The sequence below is a fragment of the Botryllus schlosseri genome, chromosome 5, assembly GCF_051294905.1.
Source record: "Botryllus schlosseri isolate E-star chromosome 5, Bs_hap1, whole genome shotgun sequence".
In the NCBI taxonomy this organism is placed as follows: domain Eukaryota; kingdom Metazoa; phylum Chordata; class Ascidiacea; order Stolidobranchia; family Styelidae; genus Botryllus; species Botryllus schlosseri.
In genome coordinates, this window is record NC_137240.1 from 17,134,532 (window position 1) to 17,162,031 (window position 27,500).

At 40.9% G+C, this 27,500-nt stretch overlaps 2 protein-coding genes across 3 annotated transcripts; both read left to right on the forward strand.

The window, feature by feature from the left end:
• Positions 1–31: 31 nt before the first annotated feature.
• On the forward strand, positions 32–18,338 carry LOC145439262 (solute carrier organic anion transporter family member 4A1-like). 2 transcript variants are annotated; one of them, XM_080316757.1, is made up of 13 exons: positions 49–586; positions 643–774; positions 2,585–2,848; positions 6,862–6,977; positions 7,094–7,184; positions 9,947–10,159; positions 10,635–10,807; positions 11,255–11,416; positions 11,757–11,911; positions 13,649–13,801; positions 13,861–13,914; positions 17,265–17,435; positions 17,502–18,338. In XM_080316757.1, exons 1-13 carry the CDS (start codon positions 423–425, stop codon positions 17,649–17,651), a joined length of 1,998 nt encoding a protein of 665 aa, XP_080172883.1. In that variant the 5' UTR covers positions 49–422; the 3' UTR covers positions 17,652–18,338. The 2 variants fall into 2 exon arrangements, with proteins under 2 accessions (XP_080172884.1, XP_080172883.1); XM_080316758.1 differs by lacking the exons at positions 17,265–17,435; positions 17,502–18,338 and adding an exon at positions 16,252–17,258 and having other exon boundaries at positions 32–586.
• A 144-nt stretch (positions 18,339–18,482) lies between these two features.
• Positions 18,483–27,214, forward strand: LOC145439264 (uncharacterized). The gene is made up of 4 exons (XM_080316762.1): positions 18,483–21,618; positions 22,452–22,610; positions 26,039–26,217; positions 26,821–27,214. The coding sequence occupies exons 1-4, from the start codon at positions 21,462–21,464 to the stop codon at positions 26,929–26,931; spliced, it is 606 nt and encodes a 201-aa protein (XP_080172888.1). The 5' UTR covers positions 18,483–21,461; the 3' UTR covers positions 26,932–27,214.
• Positions 27,215–27,500: the final 286 nt, after the last annotated feature.

Below are 27,500 nucleotides of genomic sequence, written 5' to 3' on the forward strand. Positions count from 1 at the left end.
GTTACGAAGACGCGTGCTGTCTGCTTTACATAGTTTATGTCAGATAGTTGCTGTTCGTTACGTAATGAGCGAAGATAATCAGTCATATGAGTCAGTCATGGTATTGAGACATAGTCAATGACTGCCTATAGGTATAGCCACGCAATAGCTGCGTAGCGTCCAGGGAAAAGATGATGGTCTTCCAACAATTCATATCATATTGCATAATACAAGCTTATATTGCATATTGACTTCACAAATTTCGCTAGAAAATTACTATCCTATATCATCGGATAGCGTTATATCCAGACTTCTGCCGACTCCAGAAAATCTCATGTCTCTGTCTGTGTATTAAACGATATAGTCCGATACGCCTTCGAAAACCGTGCGCGAACATTCCAATTTGACAACGCATTGTTTGCGGATGTAGAGATTGGGGCTATATGCATTTGTTTGATGCAGGAAGTTACAAGTTATTGAATATGATGCAAGAAATTGACCAACGCGCCGAATCTGATAATGCCGACATTTACTCTGATCGGAACAAGCAGCCCGAGTACGAAAAGTGCGGATTGGAATTGAGATGTGGATGTACACGGACCCGAAGGTAAAATGATCGACGCCTCACAGTCGACATATCAGGTTACCCCATGCTATTTCTAGGTACACATTCAAACATCTTGAGATTTTCAATAATCCGAAAGGGGCTCTGTTTTTCCTCTCTCTGACTTCATTCCTTCAAGGATCTGTAATTAGCGGGTTTTACAATATCAGCGTGAGCACAATTGAAAAGAGGTGAGTTGAATGTATATATTGAGCTTGGCGCTTCGATGAAATGTTGGAAGCATCATTGAATTATATCAGAACAAAATTGTCGGTTTCATATGTGACTCAGACGTACCACCGACAGTTGTCGTCTAAACGTTATAGGCCCGATGATTTACTGAATTCCGACTTGCGTCTCGGGAAGGATAGCGATGATTTGCGTTCCAGTCAATCGCTGTAATGTATTTGCGTCCAGGATATTGAAATTGCTTCAGCCTCCTTTGTATAATTCGTTCTGCGTGGTGATTGTATAAAATATGTAGTTGTCCGCCTCGGGCGATATATCTTGGTAACGAGTGATTGCTAATGCCTAGAGATCCCTCGAAAATTCCGCGTTACTTTTGCAAATATCCATGTTTTGCACATCACATCACACATGCACATCACACAGCTGCGATTGATCGTAAAATCGTGAATAGATTGTTGAGGCTCAAATGGCAGACGTCTCGATCCACAAATAAATGTGACATAAATGAAATTCGGCAGTGAATTTGGAATGAAAAATTAGATAATTAGTGTTGATAATTAGTGTGGATCATCTGATTCCAATCTGATGAACGATAAATCGGTACTCTTACTACTAACGAGCTCTAGTACAGTATACACGAAATTGTGACATTTCAGGTTAATGCCGATTATCAAGCGATTCTAATTCGCATGAAATTGTTACCTTTATGTACCGCAGTCTTGATTTATATAATCATTGTTGATACATTAACAGTTACAATAATGCAGTAATACAAAAATGTCGTCCCATAATGAGGTGAATTGTTTGATCGCAGCGATACGCTGAATTTGAAAATCCGTGTTCGTTGATGAAATCTGGTTCATCGGAATACTCATCGTATGATGAGTTGAATCACGTCTGCACAATACGACTGATTCGGGTAAATATAGGCCTACTCTCTGTTTGCGCAGTTTGGTAATCGAAATTATGATGATTTACGTCAACTGCTATTTCACGCACGATACATGCGGTCGTTCAGTAGTAAGTTCCAACGTCTCCTTTGAGCGTATGCCGTATCACAGCATCCAAAATATTGAGCACGAGGCTGCGAATGTCCATGGACACGACATTTATGCGTTCATTCCAGACATTGTCACGAGCGCAAATACATGGTCATAATCAGGCAACAGACGTGCTACTTACTGGCACTATTTTCCCTGTGGTCGCAAATCGGTACACGGTTGATTGTTCGAAGTCGATATTCGTCTCGACTCGAAGAATAAACAGTCGATTCGAAGTGCAATCAGTCAGGTATTCGATTTTGTCCAGCTCTGATCGTAAGTTACATAATTTACAACCGTATAGTAACCTGCCTTGAGAAATTGAAAAAGAAAATAAGAAATAAAATGTCCGCCTTTGTTTACTATCGGAAATACACGAGGGCATGCTGGGCACCAATAAACCTCATGCTCGTGGATGGCATATACCGGACATAAGTCCATCATTAATCTTTCCGAGTTTTGGATCGCATAGAAACAAGCCAGCTTTAATCGCTTGGAAACATATATCATAACAGCACGGAGGCCTGTAGGCCCCGTCAATTATTCATCAGTGTTTTCAAGACAATTCAGATCACACATTGAGTTTAGCTTTAGAGACAGGTTTAGCTCATCGAGCTACTCTGATGCGAAGTATTGTTGATTACCGCAGCGGCACCCGCGGGGCGCATGCGATTGTTGTCTAATTCGTTGCAAGTTCAAGGCGCCGCGTTACTAATCTTCAAAGCGCACAGTTGCCCTCCGGTTATTCACGAATGCAGGATATTAATTGCAGATTCTCGCTGCGAAGCTCCGAGACCGGGTTCATATCGAGTGCATGCGACATTGCCGGCAGTTTCGCCATTCCCGTTTTCACCTACATCGGTGGCACAGGTCACAAACCATTATGGACTGGAAGCGGTGTGTTCATCATGGGGTTGGGATCCCTGTTTTTGAGCATACCGCATTTCGCTGCTCCGGTGTATTCGATCGTTAATCTCGCCAATTTCGATTGTGCCACTCACGAAGCATGCGGGGAGATTGATTTACGCGTGTACAGGTGAAGCTTACGATTTCGTTCAAGTGGCTTATGGTATATTCAGCGATCGAATATATGGAATCGATACCGCAGTGTTTTTGACGGTGTAAAACATGCAGATTTGAAACGATATATAATCCATTCAATTACGCATAGCACTTTTTAAATGTACTTCGGGTAGCTTTAGAAGCTGCAGAAGGCTATTTAGAACAGTCAAACTAAACTTGGGTCGCGGGCCGGATTCAAAAATTTTGATCTCTCGTGGGCTAGACCAGTCGAATGATTTAATATGTTACAAATCCATACCGTTGTTTTGCTCTGGAATGCTTTATTATCAAACGCCATGTGAAATAGTCTTATACACAGCATATCACGAATTATGTGGACTCCATTCGAGCAACAACGTTATTTGCAAACAATCGAATTGGCAAAAATTCGACGATCGGCCAATTGAATACAGTTATAAATCACTTAAACCAGGGGTGTCAAACATACGGCCCGCCGGACGATTTCATGCGGTCCGCGAAGCAATTTTGAATAAATTTAAACATGCTTATATCATCCAGTACACTTGTAACAAATGTTGAGATTTCTTGTAGGAAATACTTTCAATCCAATAACCCCTCGAAACAGAAAATGTCGAGCATGTCCAATTGTCCATAGGTCACATTATTACCATTCGACTGCGGTGATGTGGTTTCACGGTAGTTACCATTAAGAACGAGCCCGTGACATTGACACCGAATACCGAGAGGTAAAAAAGTGCACACTGATTTTAGAGTTTTATGGGAAAATGGACAGAAGCGAAAACGCCGCTGCGGTTACCTTGGATATTATATTTTAGTCATACAAAATATTCGATTCAAATATCCGTGGTCGCACTGCAGTGTCACTTCCTACTCAAAATGTCCCGGGCCTAGTTGAATCTCTTGATCAGACTAGTTGACCTCGATTATTTCTGTCTGATACCGTATACTGTGCATGCGTATTTTCTGTAACACCATTATTGCTATTTGTTTGTTATGTATTTCGGTTGGATGAAAATAAAGACTCTCTCCTCATACACAGGGCTAACGCTAGATTACGACTGAAGCAAAGGGACCAATACAAATATCCCAACTCGTATTGTCGTTTGCGCCACTGTTTTAACGGTTCATATCGGTATTCACCTACCAATATTCAAATAGGTTCCTTGTGGTACAGAATTTGAATATTGCAACTGCAACGAACAACGCATTCGTATTCGCAATGTATTCACTCTAAGCTTTTCAACTGACCCTCGTCGAGAGTGGCCGTCAGTAAATACGGAGATTGCAATTCGAAATATGAAGATGAAATAGGTAGTGTGACGTAAGAATGGTATAACAACAACAACAACGAGAGAATTCACAAAACGAGAGCGTTAAGGAAAAATGCCATTAGTGCAATACAAATTGGCTATGATATATAGCCAGAGACGCAACACTAATGAAATACACGGAGAGAATAGAGTCGGTCCTTTTGTCGACAGAGAATCGGTTGCTCGAGTTTTATTATAGTCGATTCGCGAACCTTTAAATGGAACAGACTACGTCCGCGAGCAAGAATTGAAAATCTGTCATCGTTATGCGATTTTGCACACTCTGGATGCGTAAGAAGGTGCCGACCTATTGCAGAGTTGCATGCCGTGGTCTGGTCATAGTCTCGCAAGAAAGGGTTACTTGTCTGCGATTCACTGGCCAATATATCGCTTGAAATTCATTTTGTCCGACAAAGCGCAAAACTGATCTAATACGAACGCTTGTTTACAGGGATCTAATGATTTGTAGTAAGTCGGAACTTGAATCTGAATTAGATTTCATACGGAAAATCTTCCAGTCTAATGGATATCCAGATCACATTGTGAAGTCCACCATTGACAAAAAACTAATTGACTTCAGAGCCACTAAATTCATTGGACCCAGTAAATGTCCAGTATTTTTACATTTACCATGGATTGGTAAAGTTTCTGGTAGATTTGGGAAGCAAATCATGTCGTATGTTAGTCAATGTTTCATGTGAGTACAACCTAGGATTGTTTTCACCACAAAATCTCTCTTTCCTGCAACACAGAAGGATGTACTACCTGCCAAAAAACAGAGTAGTATTATTTACAATTATACGTGCCGCTGCGACAGTCGGTATGTGGGTCTTACTTCACTTCGTTTGCAACAAAGAATTAACCAACATGTGCCCAAGCAGATTAGAAAACCTGACATCAGTGCTATTTCAGACAGTCAATCGCAGACAAGTAACCCTTTCTTGCGAGACTATGACCAGACCACGGCATGCAACTCTGCAATAGGTCAGCACCTTCTTACACATCCAGAGTGTGCAAAATCGTATAACGATAACAGATTTTCAATTCTTGCTCGCGGACGTAGTCTGTTCCATTTAAAGGTTCTCGTACCGATGCTCTGTCGGCAAAAGGACCGCTTCTATTCTCTCCGTGTATTTCATTAGTGTTGCGACTCTGGCTAATATTACAGCCAATTTGTATTGCACTAATTGCATTTTTGCTTAACGTTCTCGTTTTGTGAATTATCTCGTTGTTGTTGTTATACCATTCTTACGTCACACTACCTATTTCATCTTTATATTTCGAATTGCAATCTCCGTATTTACTGACGGCCACTCCCGACGAGGGTCAGTTGCAAAGCTTAGATAGCTTTCAATACAACATCCATTGCAGTAAAATATTTATTCAACTCGAAGACTTAGAGTGAATAAACTACCAATATTCGTACTTTTGCCAATTCAATTGTTCGCGAATAAAGGTGTTGCTATACTTGCTAGAATAAAGTCCCTATATGATCCCCAGTACTGTGTAATATACTATTATCTATATATAGGCTACTTGATAATAAAGTATTCAAGTGAAAAGATAGGGCATGATTTTGGAATCAGATAACTGAAGCGGCCCGCAAGCGATTTGAAGGTTTGAATCCGGCCCGAGACGCAATTTGAATTTGACACCCCAGTAAACAGTGGTTCTAACGACGATATAAGTTGGAGTATTTATAGGCTCCCCATGTTTTAATCGTGATGCGTCGTTTGACCTAACTATTCGTGGTGAGAAATACAAGAGATTGTCATTGCACCACAGCGGACGTTCGAATTTTGTACATTTTTTGTATCGCCAATTCATCACTCGAGTTTCTTTGGAGGTATGGAGCAGTGTCCAGAGATATTTCAATCATATTATTCGTGTAATTTACATATTTTACTTGCAACGGGTTCGGATTGTAGTGTCCTTCTCTATGAATATCTATCATTCCGTTCATTTTTCCAGAAAACTATGAGCTGAGTGTGCACTTTTTTGCCTTTCAGAATGTAGTGTCAATGTCATCGAAATTTTTCTGATGGTTGATTGAGTGAGAACTCAACGCTGCCGAAAGATGGTTATAATGTGGCCTGTGATCGTGTTCTACGTTTGCTGTCTTTAGGGATTATTTACGTCAAAGTATCTATTACTAAAAATGTCAACTACTGTCAGAAATGTACTGGATAATACAATATTTTTTGAATTTACTCAGAATGACCTCGCGGGCCGGATGAAATGGTCTGGCGGGCCGAATGCGGCACCCGGGCAGTATGATTGACACCCCTGGTTTAGAATCACTATACTTTCCAATATATATCCAATATTTCACACTGCGGTAAAACAGTGCTCTTTAATCAATCTATTAAAAGTAGATCAAAGTTTTTATTTTCGGCTTGTTAGATAATGCCCCCATGCTTCTAATACGATGAAACACCGGCAACGCCAGGATCAATGTTGAGGGACAGCAAGCAATGACGTGACGTAAAGGCTTCATTGTGACGCAGGGTTACTTATGACATAACAATGTCCTGTCAGGAAATGCGCCATTCATATAGTGCCACTTATTATAGCCTTCATGGGTAACATGTTAGAATTTGATGTACGGATATTGACTTTTCGTATAATGGCTGTTGCAGATATGAATCCATGATATAATGAAGATTGAACCTTCGACAATTTATTACACCTGTAGGTTCTCTTTCATCATCGGGCAGATGCTGCTGGGTATCGGCTCAACTCCTTTATACACTCTCGCGTTGGCGTACTTGGACGAAAACGTAGATCAGGCGATTTCATCTACATATCATGGTACTTGCGCTGTTTCTTAGGACCCTTTTCAAATATCATATAGTTATAGAGTATATATAGCCATTGATATTGTTAACGAGTATACAACGCCAAACTTCACCTTACTATGGTTCCAGGTATCTTTTACGCGGCTTCCTTGCTCGGGCCCGGGGTTGGATACCTTCTTGGCGGTTATTTTCTGACTCATTTTACTACTATGGAAGACCCGTGAGTATTCTGTGTCTTTTAATGTGTTCGAATATCCTGTACAAATTGCTCATTTTTCAAGATTCAAGTTAGCATAGTGTATCACGCTCTCGATCTTGGCATTTTAGAGACCGATTCAGACTACTGCCATTTCTACTCAAGATAAAACTACTCAGTTTGCGTGATCACGTGGATCCATCTTGTAATTTATAAAGTACAGCCCAGGTCCAATGGACCGCTAAAAGTACTCCACGCCTGGAATCAAACTACTTTTTAAAATACGTCTCCGATTACATTTCAGACCAGTCATTTTCTTCTTACATCTTTGGCATGTCTTAGAGCAGTGGTTCTGAACCTTTTTGGCTTCGCGGACCCCTTCTTGACCGTCACGGACCCCCGCGGACCCCCTGGAAATTTGATTCAAATTTAGCCCAATTATGGTGCAGCCGTCATCACTTGTGCATATATGAACTATGATTGTGATAACCAGCAACAAAATGACTTTTCCTGAAAATATCAACATACTATATATGTAGAAATTGGATAGACCTTTGATATTTCAAAGCTAATTTTGCTGCTGTATTTCTTGAAGTACTTGATGTTCATTCGTGTATTGAAAATCCGCGTTTTCAATTTGATATGAGCGAGTGCCGAAAATCCCTTTCCCAAAAGATAGATGGAGGCTAATGTAATATTAGCGCGCAACGCTTCCGACGACAATTTTGGTGTGATCACAACATTTATGGTACCGAAATGAAGATCATTTGAATGAACATATCACGTCCAGTCTAGTCATTTTTTATCTAGCATCACAATTTGAAGTTATTCTGGAATAGTGGTTATGTATATTACATGATGAAATGGATTTCGTGGTGAGGTCTCAATCCCTTAACTGGGAAAAATAGGGAAACTTCAGGAATTTTCGTTTCACTAATTTGATGAGACTGACAACTTCAAATCGAAAAGGTTTCGCAAACATTACGAAGTCACCCTGATTGACCTTACTATTTCCATATTTATATTTTTCAACAAACCCCAACAAAACGTCTCAAAACAGCGATATGTTTGTATGAGTAGAGTATAGGGATGGCCAACCTTTTTGCTATTCACGGCCGCATTTCGATTAGGCATGTAGCATACGGCCGCATTTCAGGGCACATAGCTCGTAATGAACAAACTGGCCGCCAAATACCCATTTTAAACTGTACATGTCCATTTTCGGTTAGCTCCAGACTAATCTATATATTCATAGGATTACTATACGCACCGAAATCGTAAGCGGTCATGATATGAATCGTTTCACGGAAACGTGATGGTCGCGAACATTTTTCAGATTCACGAATTAATTTCGTCATTAGTATTTGTAGTTTCACATATTCCTATCAAATATTTATCCTTTCTCATCCCATGTGATCAGATTCCCCGGTATATAGAGTTGATGGAGGGCCTGTTTTCGAAAATTCTGAGCAAGTTATAAATGATGATGTATCTTCGGGTGGGATAATTGGCATTAGTCCCTTTTTTGCATGTTGTTATTTCTTGACCTCCCATCAGGATTATCGGTATAGTGGAAATATACGAAATATATGAAATCGGCCAACACTCCAGAAACAACTTTTTTCGTGGTGACGACTGAAGACACGATTCAAAGTTGGTATCGTTTTGCTCTACTGTTCACATCTGAACTGCGGTGCTCAGATTGCAAAGGACGATACTACATCGAAAAATGAAGTCGCATTGAATCGCGTCCAGCGCGAAAAAAATCCAAGGTTGAATAAAATGTCTTCAAAAATTCTGTAGTCAATTCGTAAATTTAATTTTGATGTCGATGGCTACAAACACATACTAATTGAAATACGTGTCCACGGCCGCACAAATTTCCTTCTACGGCTGCAGGTTGGTCACCCCTGGAGTATAGGGGATTGGCAATTAGGCAATTAAAATGAATCTGCACAGTAGGATATTTCATGTCAGACGATTATTTTGAGGATATGAGTCATGAGGTTTTCGCTGTTGTGGAGCTCTCCCGAATTTAAATAAATTGCAAGTTAGGTTTTCAGTCATTTTGCAAATTAACGGTCTCGAGGACCCCCTGTAATTGCTTCTACGGTCGTGAGGTCATCTAGTCTGCGTCCATTTTCTCCTCCGTGCTATCCGTGATTGCTGAGCGCCTAGCGGGATAGCTGCGGATACCAATTTTCCAGTCTTTGGTATGACCCGACCGGGGATCGAACCCACGACCTACCGATCGAGAAGCCGGACGCATAACCATTATAGTGATTATACTATCTCGCTCGGGCATGTGCGGCGCTTGAGCATGTGGGTAAAATTTGGGATTGGGTTAGGGTTAGGTTTGGGGTTATGAAATCACATGCTAAAGTGTCGCATGCTGATCTGTCGTTTTTATTGTGTCGCATGCTCAATTGCTCATATGTCGGGCAACCGTCTTGAAGATTACTTCCACTTGCGATCGATTACAAGTTTACGGTATTACTTTTGTGCGTTTGTGCGTATCTTTACGAATGAATAATAGACATTGCGTCATTATGCCGAGAGGTTGATATGCTACGATGCAAGGTAGTTGCATTATTGCGATAGGGCGTAATTTCGCTTCGTTGGAACAGATATAGATGCCTATAGTGGTGGCATCGAACTGATTTTACGTATGATTTTTTCATAGCCTGCATCTAATCTACATGACAGATCGATATTGTAATCTCGCGACTGCATGTCTGTCTATTTCCACAAGACCTGACTAAACGAAGGACGAATTGTATTTGTAGAGAAGGTGTAGCTCCAGAAAATCCACTGTGGATCGGAAACTGGTGGCTGGGATTCCTGCTTGTGGGTATACTTCTCATTGTGATCTGTCTGCCGATATCCATGTACCCCGAACAAATGCCCGGGACTGATCGCTGCCGCCGGAATCGTGAAAATGAATTGCACTATCACGAATCCACAGCGAAAGTCAAAGGAGATGCGCGATTTGGCAGAAGGTAATAATAATGTTAACGCTATTGCCATCCTAAATAACTCTACCATTGTACACTAAACGTTTAGTGCGCGCGAGAGCTTTTACTTAGTTTAAACCAAAATTTTTAAGAAGGTAAAGCGCATATCTCCTGCTTCGCTGCAATCGTGCCAAAATAATGATACAATTTCTATATTTGTGTTATGCATCTCCATAATGTCATAATGTTCCGGGTCATGATCAAGAACTAGGTATTATGATTGAATGCTTAGCATATGAGCGTAGCCAGAATGAAGAGTTGAGGGTGCTGGTTGAATATTGGACCGATATTCTTGTAACAATGACGGGGCGTCCCAGATCTGATGTGGCGTAACAGACACAGCTCAAGTCACAAAGTCCACGTACAAAAATTATGGGAAAGCAAAGCCCCTTTTGTATCCTTTGTCTGCATCAGTTTATCATTTTTGCAGCATAAAAGATCCAGTGCATTCTTTTTGCAGCATAAAAGACGCCCCGCGCAGTCTCGCAATATTTCTCAAAAATCCCACTGTGATGATCATATCTTTCGCCAACGCTCTCGATTCCGGTATGATGATAGGTGTGGCCACCTTCGGCCCGAAATACGTGGAGTCCATGTTTACCGTTTCAGCTTCCGAAGCAGCGTTTTATTTCGGTACGCTTATTTGTTTTAGGCCTGTTCTGTTTAGTGCCTCATCAACTTACCGTACGTAAAATTCACGCCACACAAATCAATTACCACTACAAGAAAAGATGCATGATGATGGCGTAGTTTTCACTGCTTCTTTACGATCAAATCCGTCAGTAAATAAAAGTAAAATAAAAGGGATACGAACAAATCACAGCCCAGAGAGTCTGGTTGGAGGTGCTAAAGTGAAAGCTATTCAATCAAGTCACTCGATAACTGATGAATATTTGATAAATCAGCCGTTCAGCAGTAGTTAGTTAAGTGAGTTATAACACATTGTAGAGCTTGCCAAACGCCGTGATCTCCTGGAAATTGACTTACGCTCATCCTACGAGGATGGCCCCCGCCTAAGAACAGCTATATACTATACCCTTATTCAGTATTTTTGGTTCACATAAACACCAACTCATTCAGGATTGATTGCCATCGGAACCGCCAGCTCCGCGCATATCATTTGCGGCGTGTTGATCACGAGATTGAAGTTGTCCGTTCCGCAAATGCTGAAGATGAGCGTGGCATGCGCGACGATTGCCTTCTGTTTCTTGACCGCTTTCTACATTTCGTGTGACAACGCCGGTAAGCTATGTATGGTTTTACTTGGTTTTGGTCTTACTTGGTTTTTGACTAGTGGCTAAGGTAGCCACACCTACTGACCTGTGGCCTATGCAATCGAGAGAACGTGCATAGATCCATGAGTGGAGGGCATCCGCGTTTATCAGATTCCCGCCATAGCCATTGCCCTATACATTCCCAGTGGAAAGAGTGTATTTCCACCCGTGTACCACCCTGGTATACGAGTGTGAATATACACCCATGCCACACGAAAACATAACTTACCTCAGACCTATACCGCGGTATTCTAATCCAAATTATGCATGCACGTAGCATAGTTTTCGGAGATACTTGCTACTTTCAGATATCGCCGGAGTGTTCACCAATGGCAGCGAAAGAACATGCGAAATAGAAATGGAGTGCGGTTGTGCAACCAACCTCTACCGACCTGTTTGCGGATCTGATAACGTAACATATCTATCGTTCTGTAACGCCGATTGTATCATCGACGCTTTCGGGGTGAGTAAAGAGCAAGAGTTCACTCTGAAAGCGCTATATGGCGTTCGGTGGACCAAGTAGTAAGTTGTTATGTAAGAAGAAGTAGAAGTAGCAATTTCACAGAAATGTCAAAACTACTTGATGTGGACGTAAAAAATGAATGTATTCAAGTATGTAGTTTCAAAACGTAGATTCGGTGGAAGGTTCGGATACTTTTATCCCGTTAATCTGGGGAAGCGAGTGGTGCAGTTAGTTAAACCATAGTGTCCTATAAGGTGTGGACCCAAGCAAATCTCACGGCTCACTGCGATTGGTATACGTCACACTTTCCATTTGGCCAAAGTCAATTAGACGGTAATTTTTGACCGACTTATGCCGAGAGCGAAAATTGATAAAATTGGTATCAATCGAAAGCTACCGCGGTATACTGATTGCGAAAATATAGATATTTTTCTGCTCGTGGTCCTAGAACCTCCCAAAATCAGCACCCAATGTTGCATTTTAACGGAGCTCTGTGTCGTAATGGAGCTCTGCATTGTAACGTAGCTCTGTATTGTAACGGAGCTCTGCAACCCTTGCCAATTCTTCATCTACTGCAATTCTGTACTCTGACCTGTTCATGTATTGCATAGGAATGACAATTTGACTGTATTACTGAAATTTTAAAAATTTACTCCAATCTCGCCATTTTCCTTTGGGGGCAGGTTGCTTCCCGGATTATGTGTGTTTTTACCAGTTTTACTGTGAATAAATAAAATAATAATAATCCGAGTAATTGCATGGTTCATCTTTATGGCTAATGTAAAATGACTTATGATACCGAACAAAATAGGTGTAATGTTCGAAAATATATTCCGATACCGTGATGCAAGGGCGATCTCGACCAGTTTCCATTACAATTTAACAACATACCCAAACTACTTTCTGCCTAAGTAAATTCTAAGTCTGGAAAGTAGATAGTTTCGCCTAAATTTTTGTGAAGTGGAAGTACCGTAATAACATAACCACGCGAGTAAGTAGTGCATGCTGACCAAACCTAATTGTGTACTCCGAAAAAGTAAAAGTATTATGTTGCTGACCACCTCTGGCTAAACGTAACCATGGTTCTAGCAGTTTTTTTTTCAGGTGAACGAATCCATTGACATAGTACATGTACATGTCATACAAATGTTTCCCTAAATAGAATCCATCTGGGGTTGATTTGCTTTATGGATAGATTGATATACTTGACTACGTGTCGGACCTATAGGGTTACATTTAAAACAAGTCCCTTGTTTAAAGCATGTTTTTTTTAATAGTCATGAAGTCACGAATATTCAATTGTGACGTCATAATGCATTTTCATTGAAAATATAGGGTCAATATATTGATCCTTAGAAGAAAAATCTGTACTATTGCGGTTGAGCCGACTATATCGGGTGGTAATTGCCCGTAGGCTCATACAGCATGTTTTCTGGAAATTATTTACACATTTATGGCATAATTTTACAACTTAAAACAACAAATATTTTTTAAAAGGCCTTTGTTTTAAACAGAGTGTTTTGAAACACCGTTTGTTTTAAATGCAACCCTAGTTGGACCGTTTTATTGTCGCAAGAGGATTTGCCAGCATCAGAGGCATATATACACTAACTAATACTAACTATTACTATTAACTTTTATAAACTCACTTTGGTTCACTGCATAGCGAATTGCATATATTCCTATTCGTTCATTTACCTATTTCTAGTTTATTAATCTATATCCATTTGTTTATAGAATCTCGTAAATTGTTCGATGGTTGACGGGTCGCAAAGCACCGCGACGGATGGACCGTGCCAACACGAGACCTGTCCGAAATTGGGAACGTTTCTAGCCGTCGTGTCGTTAGCCGTCTTTTTTACGTTCATGAAAGGCCAGACTACACTGCAGGTTTGGAATAGTACACAACACCCTAAAAGTGCTTGTAATGACGTTTCCAATTTTCGCAGAGTTCGTTACGCGTGGTTCCTTTCACGCAAAGGTCGTTCACGATGGGCGTACAGGTAGGTGTACAGCTGCTATTATGCATAATTATGATCCAATTTTCAGGCTCAATCAAGGTTTTGAACAATTCGAATCTTGTTCAGCGTAGATAGACTATGACGGATGCTATCATATTACACATAATTGTACAGGCCTGTCATTCTCAAGCACCATACCAAGTTTATAATTTTACTTCGTGTTGGCTGACGCAAGAGATTCTGTCTCCAACATAGCGTGGAATATATTTTTTTAGATAGGCTTTTAGAAGTACCGAACTTCAATATTGTAGCAAACAATACCTTCATATTGCCAAATCTATTCAAATCGAAGCTTTTCAACTGACTCTCATCAGGAGCGAACGTCAGTAAATGCGATTAATCGAAATCGAAATACAGAAAGAATGTTTCGTTGTAACGTAATAATGACAAGTATCGCATCGTCTTTCTAGTAAATCTCATTGTACATTGTATGTGTCTTGGTTAGATGAACAATGAACATATAAACTGACGATTATGATAACGAAGTACACAGAGTCGCGAACGGCAGATAACAACGCAAGGTTACGATATAACAGGCCGGGGCCCCGAACAGACTCAAATTAGGCTGTAAAATGGCCGAATGACATCACAACACTATTGAAATATTCCAACGGTATACATATGCTCAGGGCCGAAACAGCACTTCGTCAGCCCCCCCCCAAACATTGGTCTTGAGCCCCCCATAGGGTGTTAAACTTAACCCCAGACCCTCCGTTTGAATCTATTTTTCCCTCTACTTGTAAGCAAGATTTGTTATGTTCATGGGTTAGTCATCTTCTCTCGCCGGATTGCGCGAAAGCGAAAATTTTCTATAATTCATGATTGAATTGGTCAATCAGGAACTGCATATACAATATCCATTGCTATAAATTTTTTATCCTCTCTCTGCCCACGTAATCAGATTTACAGGTAGCGCTGAGGGAGGTGTTGCCTTGGAAAATGTAAGGCCCGTAAATAATAATTAAACATATTCGGATAAACCCGTTGGTATAATGACTGCGTTACGTGATGTTCTATTGTGACCTCCTGTCTGCTATGACAAAAGATATTAAAATCACCCAAACATGCTAAACTAAAAGACCCACACGATTTCAAATTGCTATTTCTTCACTGGAAAATAATTTTTCTCTGCGGGATGGCATTTGTCTTGTAGATTGCCAGGACAGGAACATTTGGCGCCAGCCATTTAGATGCTCCTACGGGAATCGAACAAATGAACACATAAGTATTGTATATATATCGAAGTTTTCGGTCAGCATAAGGGCAGACCTTTTCTGACAAGGTTTTCGCGCCGCTGATCGTTCTGGCCCACGTCTCGGAGTCACATGTTGCATGGCCTAAAACTTCATATGTCTTGATGCGTCGTGGTGCGATAATTGCTGACGCCGAAATGCAAATTTCTATAATTCATGCGTATTTTTTCTTGAGGGATGGGTACCTAATAACGAAGGGATTTTGGGAACATTAAATCGCACCTAGCGAGAAAAAAATGAAATAAGTTTCATAAATTAAAAAAAAAACTCAATAATTAATGTTAATTCACGAAATAATTTTGGGCCCCTTCGAGCTCGCCCCTAATTAGCGGGTTTGGGGTGCGGCAGTTACGGTAATGCATATGCTCCTTCTGGCGGCAGAGGATCGGCTTTCGCAGCTTTATAATGGTTGACTCGAGGACCTTTAAATGCTCGATAAAAATGAAAACGACCACGAACAATTATGGAAAACTGATTAGTTTTGCACGCTCGGGGTGTGTCAAAAGGTGCTGTCCGATGGCAGAATTAATGCTGTTACTTGATGGTTACTGCATGGTAAATAGGGACTGTGATGATGATGAAGAACATGTTGACGAATTCTTTGTTGCAAACGTTGAGGCGTGCGACCCACATACCGACTGTCGCATTGGCACGTATATTGGTAAATTATGTTACTCTGATCAATCGCAGGTAGCACATCCTTTCGCATTGCGAGTAGTAAATATTTCGCAAACTAGTTTCGCCAAGTATCTTACCTACTTACTTTTCTAATACTATATACTTGTTACAGTTCTGGCACTTATCCTTTTTCGTGAGTGCAATGTTCCACTATTACATATGCTTGGCGATGACTTAACCACTATTAGTGACTATGGGGACAGCATAGATAAACATAAACTCTAGTTAGGTTACTTCACTTTTATAAGAGATATACATTCGTCACTACTTATATCATAAATATTCTCTATTTCTAGTTAGAATTGCGCTTCAATGATGCAGTCAATATACACACCGGATCTTTCCATTCATTTTCACTCCTTGACTATCATCCCTATCGACACTTTAGTTCGTGCTGAGAGCTAAGCATTGAAGATGTGCGGAAGGAAGTCTTTCGTGTTCTAGTTGTAGTGTCAACGAGTGATGGCCGAACGTTCTAGAAGGCAAACGAAGTTTTAAAGTGTCTACATTGATGTCAAAATACAGGCAGATTCTATTGAGCTTCTTGGAGGTACAGAACCTCAATATACAATTAAATAGTATATTCATATTAAAATGAACCCGAATATTTTCGACTGACACTCGTCAGCGGTAAACGGCAGCATCTAGTAGAGAATTGGAAAGAACATTGTATATCATATCAACAATCGTATCACTAAATATGACGTCACCAGCATGATATGAGATCTCAAATAAGAGAGCGTTCAATGTACTAATTTAAGATGGTACACAAAGTGCTCTTGTAGACAAAGCTGGGTTGATGTATTTTGATAAAGGTCGACTCCAGGGCACACAGATGAAAGTGTGAGCGGCCCGTCCCGATGATGCGAAATCTGTCGTCTCGATAATTTTTCGCACAAGCGGGATTATCCAACAGATGTTTGCCAATGGCTGAATTTATGGCCTTTGCACGCTCAGCCTCGAACTTGAGCGGATAAGTTACCCCTGACGAGTGTCAGCCGAAAATATTCGGTTTCATTTCAATATGAATATACTATTCAATTGTAGATTCTAGTCAATATATATTATATAGTCAGCGCTTGAGATTACCTGATCACGGCCTGACATATCAAGTTCGTCTAACGTGACATGTCACTTCATTGTCATCGAATGTGTTTTTTATATTATCATATCCGTTAATTTCCATTCAATGCGTATGCCTCTTATTTACATGTTCTAGCTACGCCCAGGTAGTTGCTTGATTGAAACTTTGAAAGAGGATTCCAAGTCGTTTGGACACCTTTGAATCGATTAAAAGACCACTAAAACGAACCAGAACCTATACTCGCGATGTACATTTACGATCCCTCTATTCGAGATATATATTCAGATCGGTTCCATTAGAGCATCGTTTCATTCCAGTGGCTCATAATACGGTTAGCCGGAAGCGTACCTCTTCCGATTGTATTCGGAAAAGTGATCGACATGTCTTGCGTTACCTGGGGATTGCATTGCGGAGAGTGCGGTTCCTGTCACATTTACGACAATCATTTGATGGCAACGTTAATGGGAAGCCTCGCCTTATCTTTGAAGGTAGGCTATAGCGAGACGGTATGCATGTAGCCATCCATTCGTTCGCTCACCATCGTATATTCACAGGGTGTCAACGTTTTCCTACTGATCCTGGCTAATGTATGTTACAAGCCTCCGCCCGTGGAAAGTCCCGTCTCTTTTGAAGGACGTGACGATTTGGCTTTGCTGAAACATTCGTCGATGTCCCGGAGTCTGCCTTCCATTACTACTACATGATGAAGATGATTTGTAAGATTAAACGTAAGCCTCCTGGGGGAGCATTCTCCGAACGCCGGCAGCAGTCGATCGCGTGATGCTTCATTATGAGCGCAATAGCAGTTGCAAAAATTCGAACCGACTTCAGTTTCGAATTAATGATGCCGGGTTAAGGGTGCCCGTCTTACACCAAAGCTTGTTCTTTGAGATGCAGCTAGGTTGCTTCAGACTTTTGTCTGTCCAACTGTCCATGTATTGTATATGCTGAGGTTGCTCGCGTGAATGTTAGATTTAGTTTTTAATCCTGATTACGCGATCCGAATGCTCTTCCGCTCACGGAGGAGCAATCTATTTTGACATTATCACATACCGCCGCAATTGTATGGTATTATGGACGAAACCGTTGAAATATTTACCTTAGTGCAGGGAAGGGAGGTTTATTTATTGTGGTATATGTTTAGTATATTAGTTGTCATCTAATGATGAGGTTGGTTGCCTTTTTGTGCATTTTGTACACATGTCTATCGATCGAGTTCTACTCAACGCTGCGTAATGGTGACTTTACGTTTCCGACGAATAGCTTGGTTTATGTTTATAGGAAGCAAAATAGACGTTATTTTTTAGGTTCTTCCGATACTGTTTACGCGTCTCGTATTTCATTTACTCATTACTATTTATTATACTACCCAAATAAATAATATAGCTGAAGCGATGGCGAGGTGGGGGAATGGAAGAGAGATGGAGAACTGCCTGTGGTGGCAGAAACCCTGACCAAAAGAGAGTTATTTTCAGTCTTTGGGAAGTTGATTGGACACTACCCAGTGGCTGGACGGTTAGAGTAGCATGCAGCTACGTGGAAAGATTAACCGACGAAGTTGAATGGGATGCAGTTGTTTCAGGACAAGTGAAGACTCTGGCCGGAGAGATTATGGCCAAGGTGCGGAGACAAGATCCAGTCAGTGGGAGTTGGCAAATGTCTCCAGGTGGTCGGGTGGAAGTGTGGTGTGACGCGAGCAATCTGGTGGTAGGATGCTGCGTGAGAGTAAATGGTGCCGTTGTAGAAGACGCGGCGTGGATGTCAAGATACAGCTTAAGTCTGTCGCCGAGGTGGAGAAATTGGAGTTAAGTGCTATTGCAAAAAGAGCACGTATATTATTATCCACAAGAGAAGGTGAAAGTGTGTTCTGTGGATAATAATATACGTGCCCTTTTTGCAATAGCACTTAACTCCAATTTCTCCACCTCGGCGACAGACTTAAGCTGTATCTTGACATCCACATGAAGACCAGCAACGAATGCACACTTGATTATTGGCTCTGCCGCAGCCCCGCTCAACCCTATCAACGTTCCCAGCCTCTTCAAATCAGACAAAAATACATCAACTGATTACCCCGCTTGAAGTACCCTGTTACGGAATTGTTCATATGCCACATAGCAATCCACTCCAAAAGCTGCCAACATTTCTCCTTTAAGCAGTTCGTAGTCTTTTCTGGTATCCTCGGACAATTGTTTATACACCGCAAATGCCGACCCTTCGAGCAATAACGGTAATGTAGTCACAAGAGACTTCTTCATCTTTTTCAGTTCGGCAACCAATTCCAATTTCTCTATCGATTCAGCAAAGTCGCCTGACGTCTCCCAATCCACATAATTCTTAACGATGTCCGTCAACTTTACGTTTGCCATCTTGGCCGCGATAGCTTGTAATAAAGATGTATGTATTCAAAAGTAGAAAACAACGACAACTGACACAGCACGTGCACACTCCCCCACAGCTCTCCCGCCTCTCCCCGACCACGACCAAAGGCCGCCGCCATACACTACTTTGTGCAATGGTTCACATGATGCACATCACAATACCACAATACTTTAAATGTTTCATTTTTCTGCTGTAGCGATCAGCTGATAATATGGTTTTCTATGCGATCAGCCACCCATGTATAAACAACTCATCGAATAAAACATCACGCAGACGAGACAGTGAAAAGTGCATAGTCGTGCTACGGCTTATTGAGAAGGTAATTATCCTCGCACGAAGTTTCGTGGCACGGCGACGCTGATCTGCGGAGGAAAATCCTGTAATGGTACGCAACGTAACAACGATTTCCCGTCACAAACCGGCAAAATGACATTATATATGCCACATATTAGTTATAGGATCTATAATCAAAATGTTAGTGGTCATATTATAGCTTCGAACTTCAACATTCATCTATGAATTGATTGGATACTGTTACGGTAGGAATATATCCACTGTCCATATAACTTACGAGCACGGATTTACGGTCGGAAAATCAAATCGAATTACAAATAATATGTGTCAATACGTGATTATTATGATATTCAATAATTCCACGCTATTTGGTGTAGCATATCGAATGTTCCGAGTTAATATAAATACATTCGCCGTACCAAAGTCTCGGTCATGCTTGGCGTGAACTTCAAATTTTGTACGACTATAAAGACTTTCTGTCATGTGTTCATACTATCAAGCTCGAATGATTCCTCACCCGATTCAGGCATGCGAACTGTTACGCCGCTTTCAAATATAAGTGGAGATATACTGCACATATTATTTCCTAATTTCCGGAGAACAGGGCGATACGAAGAAACGGAGTTCGAACCCATTATACAAGATATCCCCAGCACATCCTCAAATACTGTGCAGTGGCCACAGGGACAAACCAAGCGTTCGAAGTAAATAAATCAACACCAGCGAATAGGTTCAGCGAAATATTCATTCCGTCATATGTATATCAGAGAGATATGTATAGGACAGGTGCGTTTAGATTTAAGTATAGACAGCGATTATTGTAATGGTGTTAGTGAATTAAAATCAGCAATGTTATCCGGTTTTGAGTTTTTGTTTATGCTAATAACAGTCGGCTTGATAAACATATTCAAGAGGCATGGCGTGTCTTCGTTGTTTGTTTTGTCTCGTTCGTCAAGTCAATGGCAGCTCGTTATTGGCATTATGTATCATTGTGTCCGCGTGTATTTATGTTGGGATTAACGTGATATCGCGTCTTGATTTACCATTTTTGAGAGATATTATCAGGAGTACGACTACTGTATAGCTTTGTTTACGTTCGATAAGGTAATTCTCCGTTTTCAAGCATTCGAAATTTGTGGACATGGAATATTAGCTTTTGTTGAGACTGCGTTTTCGCTGTAGAGATTTATACAAGCTCCGCAGCGCAGATCTAAGCTTTCGCTCTTCATAATAGCGGTTGTGTATACTTTGCATTCAAAGTGGGCTCCAAGTCGCATCTCAAACTGTTCGCGACCTGTCATCAGCTTGAACGACGAAGATGCGGTCGAAATAGTCACTGAGATAAGGGTTTTCAAGTAGAAGTAGTACTACGGAATGATACTCAAGTACAAATCAAAGTGTAGAGAATTTGTGACTAAAAGTAGTAAGGCCATTTAGTATGTCTACAAATTATAGATTGGAAAAATGCGTTTTCAACAGTCATCCATGCGGCAACTTGCAAATTTACGAATCCGGACAATTACATGACGTAACAATAGCGTTGCAGTCTTTGTATAGTGATGATGCGAAGAAATCTGAACGAAGTATTGTTATCGTCTGGCATAGGCTATAATCTTAGGTTTGTGCGGGTGACAGAATTGTACCATTATTACCTACTTTACTTTACTTCATTTCTAGAAAGCATATTCAAAAGTACCATTACTCATCGTCATGGTGATTAGACTGGACACGTGAAATCCACACTCACGAAATATTCATAGGCTACTTATCTATATACCTGTATCCGGCGTGCGATTGCAATACCATTTTGGTCTTCTACAAACTAGCTCTGTACGGCGATGAATGTAAACTGTTTGGGTGTAATTGGATATATACTGGGAATGGCCGGGGCTGCAATGTTAGGCGGCAGCATGGGGACGCCGTATTGGCAAAGTGGCAACAGCACATGGAGTGGATTATTTCAAATTTGTGTAGAGTCAAATTGTGAAGATATTGGTAAGTAAAACAGTCTTCATATAAATTTGCATCGCAAGTATGTAGTATTACTGAGTAACTGAGTTATCGTATTTTTGCAACTACATTTGATTACCACGCCTCACACGGTTCCCCAAATTTGTAGTAGGCCTATACATAGAGTGAGCTTCACTAACCTGGTTCAAATAGCTTTTTAATGCAGTGCACAGTGGTTGTGAGCTTTAGCCTATCAACGAACATCTGTATTTTTTACACGAAAGCGTGTAACTTCCCCTTTTTAGTTTGAATTAAGTACAAGTATTCCTTATGCTCAACGAACAAACCTACTTCAGGCCAAAACAGAAAACCCCCGTCTTTTCGGCAGTTTTGTTACAGGAGTTATTATTTGCATGCATAATTTTGGCGTTTTATACGGCACGGAAAACGATCCGAATCAGCAAATAAAGTGTACTTCTGAATTCCGACATGATATCTGAGCAAGTCAAGCAACATTCAAGCAATATAAAGTTGTTTAGTGTACTAGCATTTCAATAGGCCGCCTGAAATTATGGGTATGAGATGCGATCTCTGCTTGAGTTGCAGTTGACGTAAATTAGTCTAAGAGAAGTGTCTCTATGAAATCTCGCCCAGAGCCTCACCAATCTATACGAACATCACATCGGGTGCTATAATAACTACTCAAGGTATTTATTATTTAGGCCCATGCATATACGCAGTGTAATTCCGATTAGCAAAAATACGGTACCTTATGCCAATGCGCCACCAGGGATATCTAGAAGTCCAGATATCTATGTGCGTCACAATCGTTTCTATTTTGCAAAGTCAATCCTCATAAATCTATGAACACTCGGCAGGTTGGTCCATTGACAACAAGATTGGAATTGCCATTCTCATTTGCCGCGTGATGTTATTCGCCTCGTGCGTTTTGTGCGGCATTGGATTCGTGATTGGAACGGCTTCGTTTTGCCAGCATTCGAACATCAAAACAGCCGGAGGACATCACGTGTCTTGCGGTAAGCTCGCCAGAATGGAATACATTTCGGTACTTGAAGATACGCAGATTATTCTGGGCAGTATGCGACGACGTGAAAAATGGCTTATAAATATCATGAAACAGATGGTACACTCTCAACTTTAATTTGAGACCTCATCGTATTTAGAGCGCAGTGCTAATTTACACATACTCACACCATTGTTTAAATTCAAACATTTATTTAAATTACTAGCGAACAAGTGGTTGCATGTACTCCTATACATCTGTCTCGTAAATGATGTTGTGAGATATAATTTAGGAATGCAGACGCTCCGCATTAGTGCGAAAACATCATCGCTTTACTTCTTGATACTTAATTTTAAAATGTAAACCGATGCCTAGTAAGATTATAATCCAGTTGCAATTCATAAGTACTTGTCGCATATCTCGAATTCCTGGCATTATTTCGTTATGGGTGGAGTGACTAGATTTTATGTAAATGGCAAAGTAGTATATATGATTGCCAATCTGTGTATAGCGAGTGTCTAAATAGCGACAGGCGGCGGCGTGAATCAGGATTTAATTCAGAATAATTTTCCAAACGCTCAAGTCCTATATTGCCAGTGTTACCGTATTCTCAGATCCGAAAAGAGGACACTTTAAAAACCAAAACCCGGTTTCACATATACTTAGTGGCGGGTTGAACTTTTTTTAGTCTTCGCTGTCTAATCGCCTGACACGCAAAGCAGAAAGAGAGGAGGCCATGCGAAAAGAGAGGAAATTTGCTCGTCGTCGGAGACCATTCTACTTTTATTGAAAAAAAGAGGACAAATCCTGCTAAAAGAGTATATATGGTATCCCTGTATACTGCATACGCCATACTGCACTGCATATATATCAAACTATATCCAATACCAACATTTGAAACAACTCACAGAGCACAACGGTTCTAGTTATTTATTATACACGTTATTGTTAGGGATGGTGTGAACCTCTGAAACAGGGGTGGGCAACCTTTTTGCTATTCACGGCCGCATTTCGATTACTTATGTAGCCTACGGCCGCATTACTGTGATTAAGCCGAAATCAATAAACTGGGCATCAAATACCCATGTCATAACGTCCATGTCCATTTCAGTTGAACTCCAGACTTATCTAATTTCTCATATCGGCTTACTACACACCACGAAATCGCGAGTGGCCAATTGGATACGCATCTTTTTTGAGATTTTCCAAATTTTGGACAACCCTAGTGGCCATGCTTTGAATAATCACCATGAAAGTGACGGTCGCGCGAAGCACGAAATATTTATCGGATTGACAATTAAATTTCGTCATCATTATTAGTATACTCACATATTGCAATCAAATATTTATCCTTTGTCAGCCCATGTGATCAAATCCACTAGATGGAGTTGACAGAAATAGTGTCTTCCGACATTTCGGCAGTTGTTATTGGTCAATTTGTGGCATGCTATTATTTCCTGACCTTCCATCAGTATTGTCGGTAGGTTTAGCGGAAATATATTTGAATCGCATGAACCAGTGGTTCCCAACCTTTTCGGCTGTCGGGACCGCATTTCAAACTTCAGAGTACGAATGGAGCCCCATGAAAACACCCACGCATAGGCTACTTATTAGGAAAATTTAAAGGTAGCTAGCCTACCTCTGCTATCACCATCCAGCAATTCAAAAGCATGCACATATTGCACACGGACGTCTATAGATTCTATATCGGTTATTATAGCGTTGATGCAAGCAAATTGGCGAGTATTATAATGTCGTGATGTGATAGCTCTCATACATTCCTGCACTTTATGCACAAGTTTGCGGGAATTATATACGCTGAGCAATGTTGGATTTATTACAATTTATACTTGTCTATGAGCCTTTACTTTGATGTGAGTAAAATTGTGTCGAAATTTACTCCTCACAGAGACGTTATATAAAGGTCTATGACCAGCAGAACTCAAGATACATCGTTGTCTGACGGGTATTCATCTATGCGTTTGACGCCAGTCTGCAAGAATTATCTTTCCCAATTTTCAGAAGCGGCCTTGGACGGCTTTGGACATAACTAATGTCCCCCATTTTAGTATTCATATACAGAAATTATCTATAGCTATTCATAGAAACATGCAACAACTGTCCTTTATTACATTTTTGTGGCATATTTAGAGGTTAATCAGAGCCGCAACAAGGCTTTTTCTTGGAGCCGCATGTGGCTCTGAGAGCGGCGGTTGGGAATCACTGGCCTACACGTATCAGAAACAAATTTCTTTCGTGAGAAGCACACTCTACCAATTTGGTATTTCTATATGGGGCGCATCATTTTTATCTGCTGTTCGCGTCTTTACTGTGGGACTCAGATTGCAAAGGGCACTACTATGAAGTATAGCATTGAATCGCGCGCAACCGAAGAAAATTTCAAGATTATTTAAAATTCAATTATTCAAAATTTTAATTTGCCCGTTGACGGCGGCCAACACATACTAATTAAATTACGTTTCACGGTCGCACAAATTGCCTTCCACGGCCGCAGGTTGCCCACCCCTGCTCTGAAAGGTTCAGGCTCGTGTGAATACGAACGTGAACATATGACGTCACGTGACGTCATATTGATAATCCCAACCCTACATTATATATTAATGTACTGTGCAGCTAGCGACGACTCGGGCCACATTATGCCACAATGCTTAAGTACATGCTATTAACTTGCAAGGGAATATAAGCTTATTGCCTTTTAAAACGGTCTAGGCCAGACCGGACCATGTGTTCGGCGTCTGACCATGGCTACATTGATATTGAGCACAATGTAAAACGGGTTTCCACGTTCTACACTATGTTGCCCCATTAACAAGTTATACAGTAGCCAACACTCCAATCGCAAGGATTTGATTTTCATGATGTAATAAACATATCAAATCAAGATGGAACCCGTACGCCTGCTAGATCTCTTACATTAAACAACGATTTATTCTTTACATCAATTTCATTGATTGGTTGAATTGGATTTATATTTCTAAGCGTGTTTCGCTCTTAGTGTTGTGTGATTGCGGGTGACGCTCACAGCAGAGAGTCACTAAATATTCACAAACGAATAGCTGGACATTTCTACCAAACTTTTGTAACTAAGCAAGTAAAATTTTCTGAGATTGGCAAGGTGCATGCTTGTTCGGTGTGGATTTTTTTATGCTGACAGCGACATGCATAGAGTGGCCCGCAGTTCAAATGCAATACATTTCAACAGAAGATGTCATAATGAAGTGAAAATTGTAATATATGAAAACGGTTCACATTGCAGAACCTCCAAATTTCTGAGGTTAACACACAGAACGCGAACGTGAACCTCACGTTTACACCATCCCTAGTTATTGTTTTAAAATTTTTACCGCAGTTTCACCGCTATGATGATAAGGCTATCATACAATAATCCATTTTCCTATTGTGGCTCTCTTTCTTTTCCAGGAATATTGATCTTGCTCGGGTGCGCGTCATACATATCGCTGATGGTACTGTATGTCGGCCGGGACGTGCCGACGTTCGACTCATACGGAGTGTCCTTCTATCTGTGTTGGGCTTCCGGCGCGTCACTGATTCTAGCAGGGATATTGGAGATGCGCGGTAGACGCGAGACAAGCACGCAGGTCGGTGTTTAAAAGGCTGCACGAAATATATCCATGTGACCACAATGTGATGTTGAATTGTGGTATCACGTTGAAAAAAAGATGCATTTTCGATATTCCTATTCAATAGTCCTTGTTTAGTAACCTTCCCAGCAATTTCAGTCAAATACTAACGGGAATTCATGAAGTATATGAAGTTGCACAAAGCTGTACAGTCATCCACCCAATCAGATACTCATAATTGCAATGTAAGCATACTTCGCTACTGACAACTTCCGGTTAAGTCCCGCCACCATCGCCATGGTTCTTGTTCGAATCTTCCGCCAAGCGCCGGATATTATGCAGTTGCACAACTATTCGAATTTCCAATTTGTAACTGATACAACAACTATTTAGTAGCCTACTTGTGACACGGCCCGCTCGTCGTCTCGGACCTTGCTGTTGAATTTATGTTCCGAACACGACAACCGGTTACCGGAAATGAAATCCGCAGAGTAGTCTGCAATCAATTCCATACTAACGGGAGTTGTGAAATGATAACAATTACGGAATTTCGTAGCTACAGTTTCAAGACATACCTACGAACTCCGTGAAACCCTTCAAATCCTATTTCCTATTTCACAGGTTCATCCACACCACCATCATCATCGCCGAACGCGCCAACAAATAGTCTGGTCGTCGCAACGTGAGAACGAACGCCAACCACCAACAAACCCATACTATCACGACGCTTGAAGGAAGTGTACGTACACTGTATAGTGCCAAGTCAACGCCTGTTGCAAAGCCTTGAGAAGCACGAGCTCAGAACTCACGCGGAAGGATATCAAAGAGTGCCGCTGCGAGCCTATGCAACTCACGAGTCACGAAGAGCATACCTGATCGATTCCTGTCAGTGAGCGACGAGACTGATGTAGCAAATTCGTTCTGAATCGCACTCGAAATCGCAATGAACATATGCTAATATTTCAGTTTGCTTCCTGTGTGTATATAAACCAATTAAACATATATCGGATATTAAGTTCGGATATTTAAGCAATCTTCCACTCGATTCGTGCTGTAGCGATATCCTATAGCAGCATTATCGCTCTGACTACACTCCAATCGAATAACAGACAATGATACGTATAGCTCAGGGGTTCCGAAAGGGTGGGCCACAGGAGCATTTGAGGTGGGCCACGGAGCTATTTAGAAAATTTTAGAATTACTGTAAGTTTAGTTCTATTTGTTACGTTAATCGCTAAACATATATTCATATTAATTATACGTAGGCTGCGTAAAGCTTTTCATCCGACTCTGATGAGCCG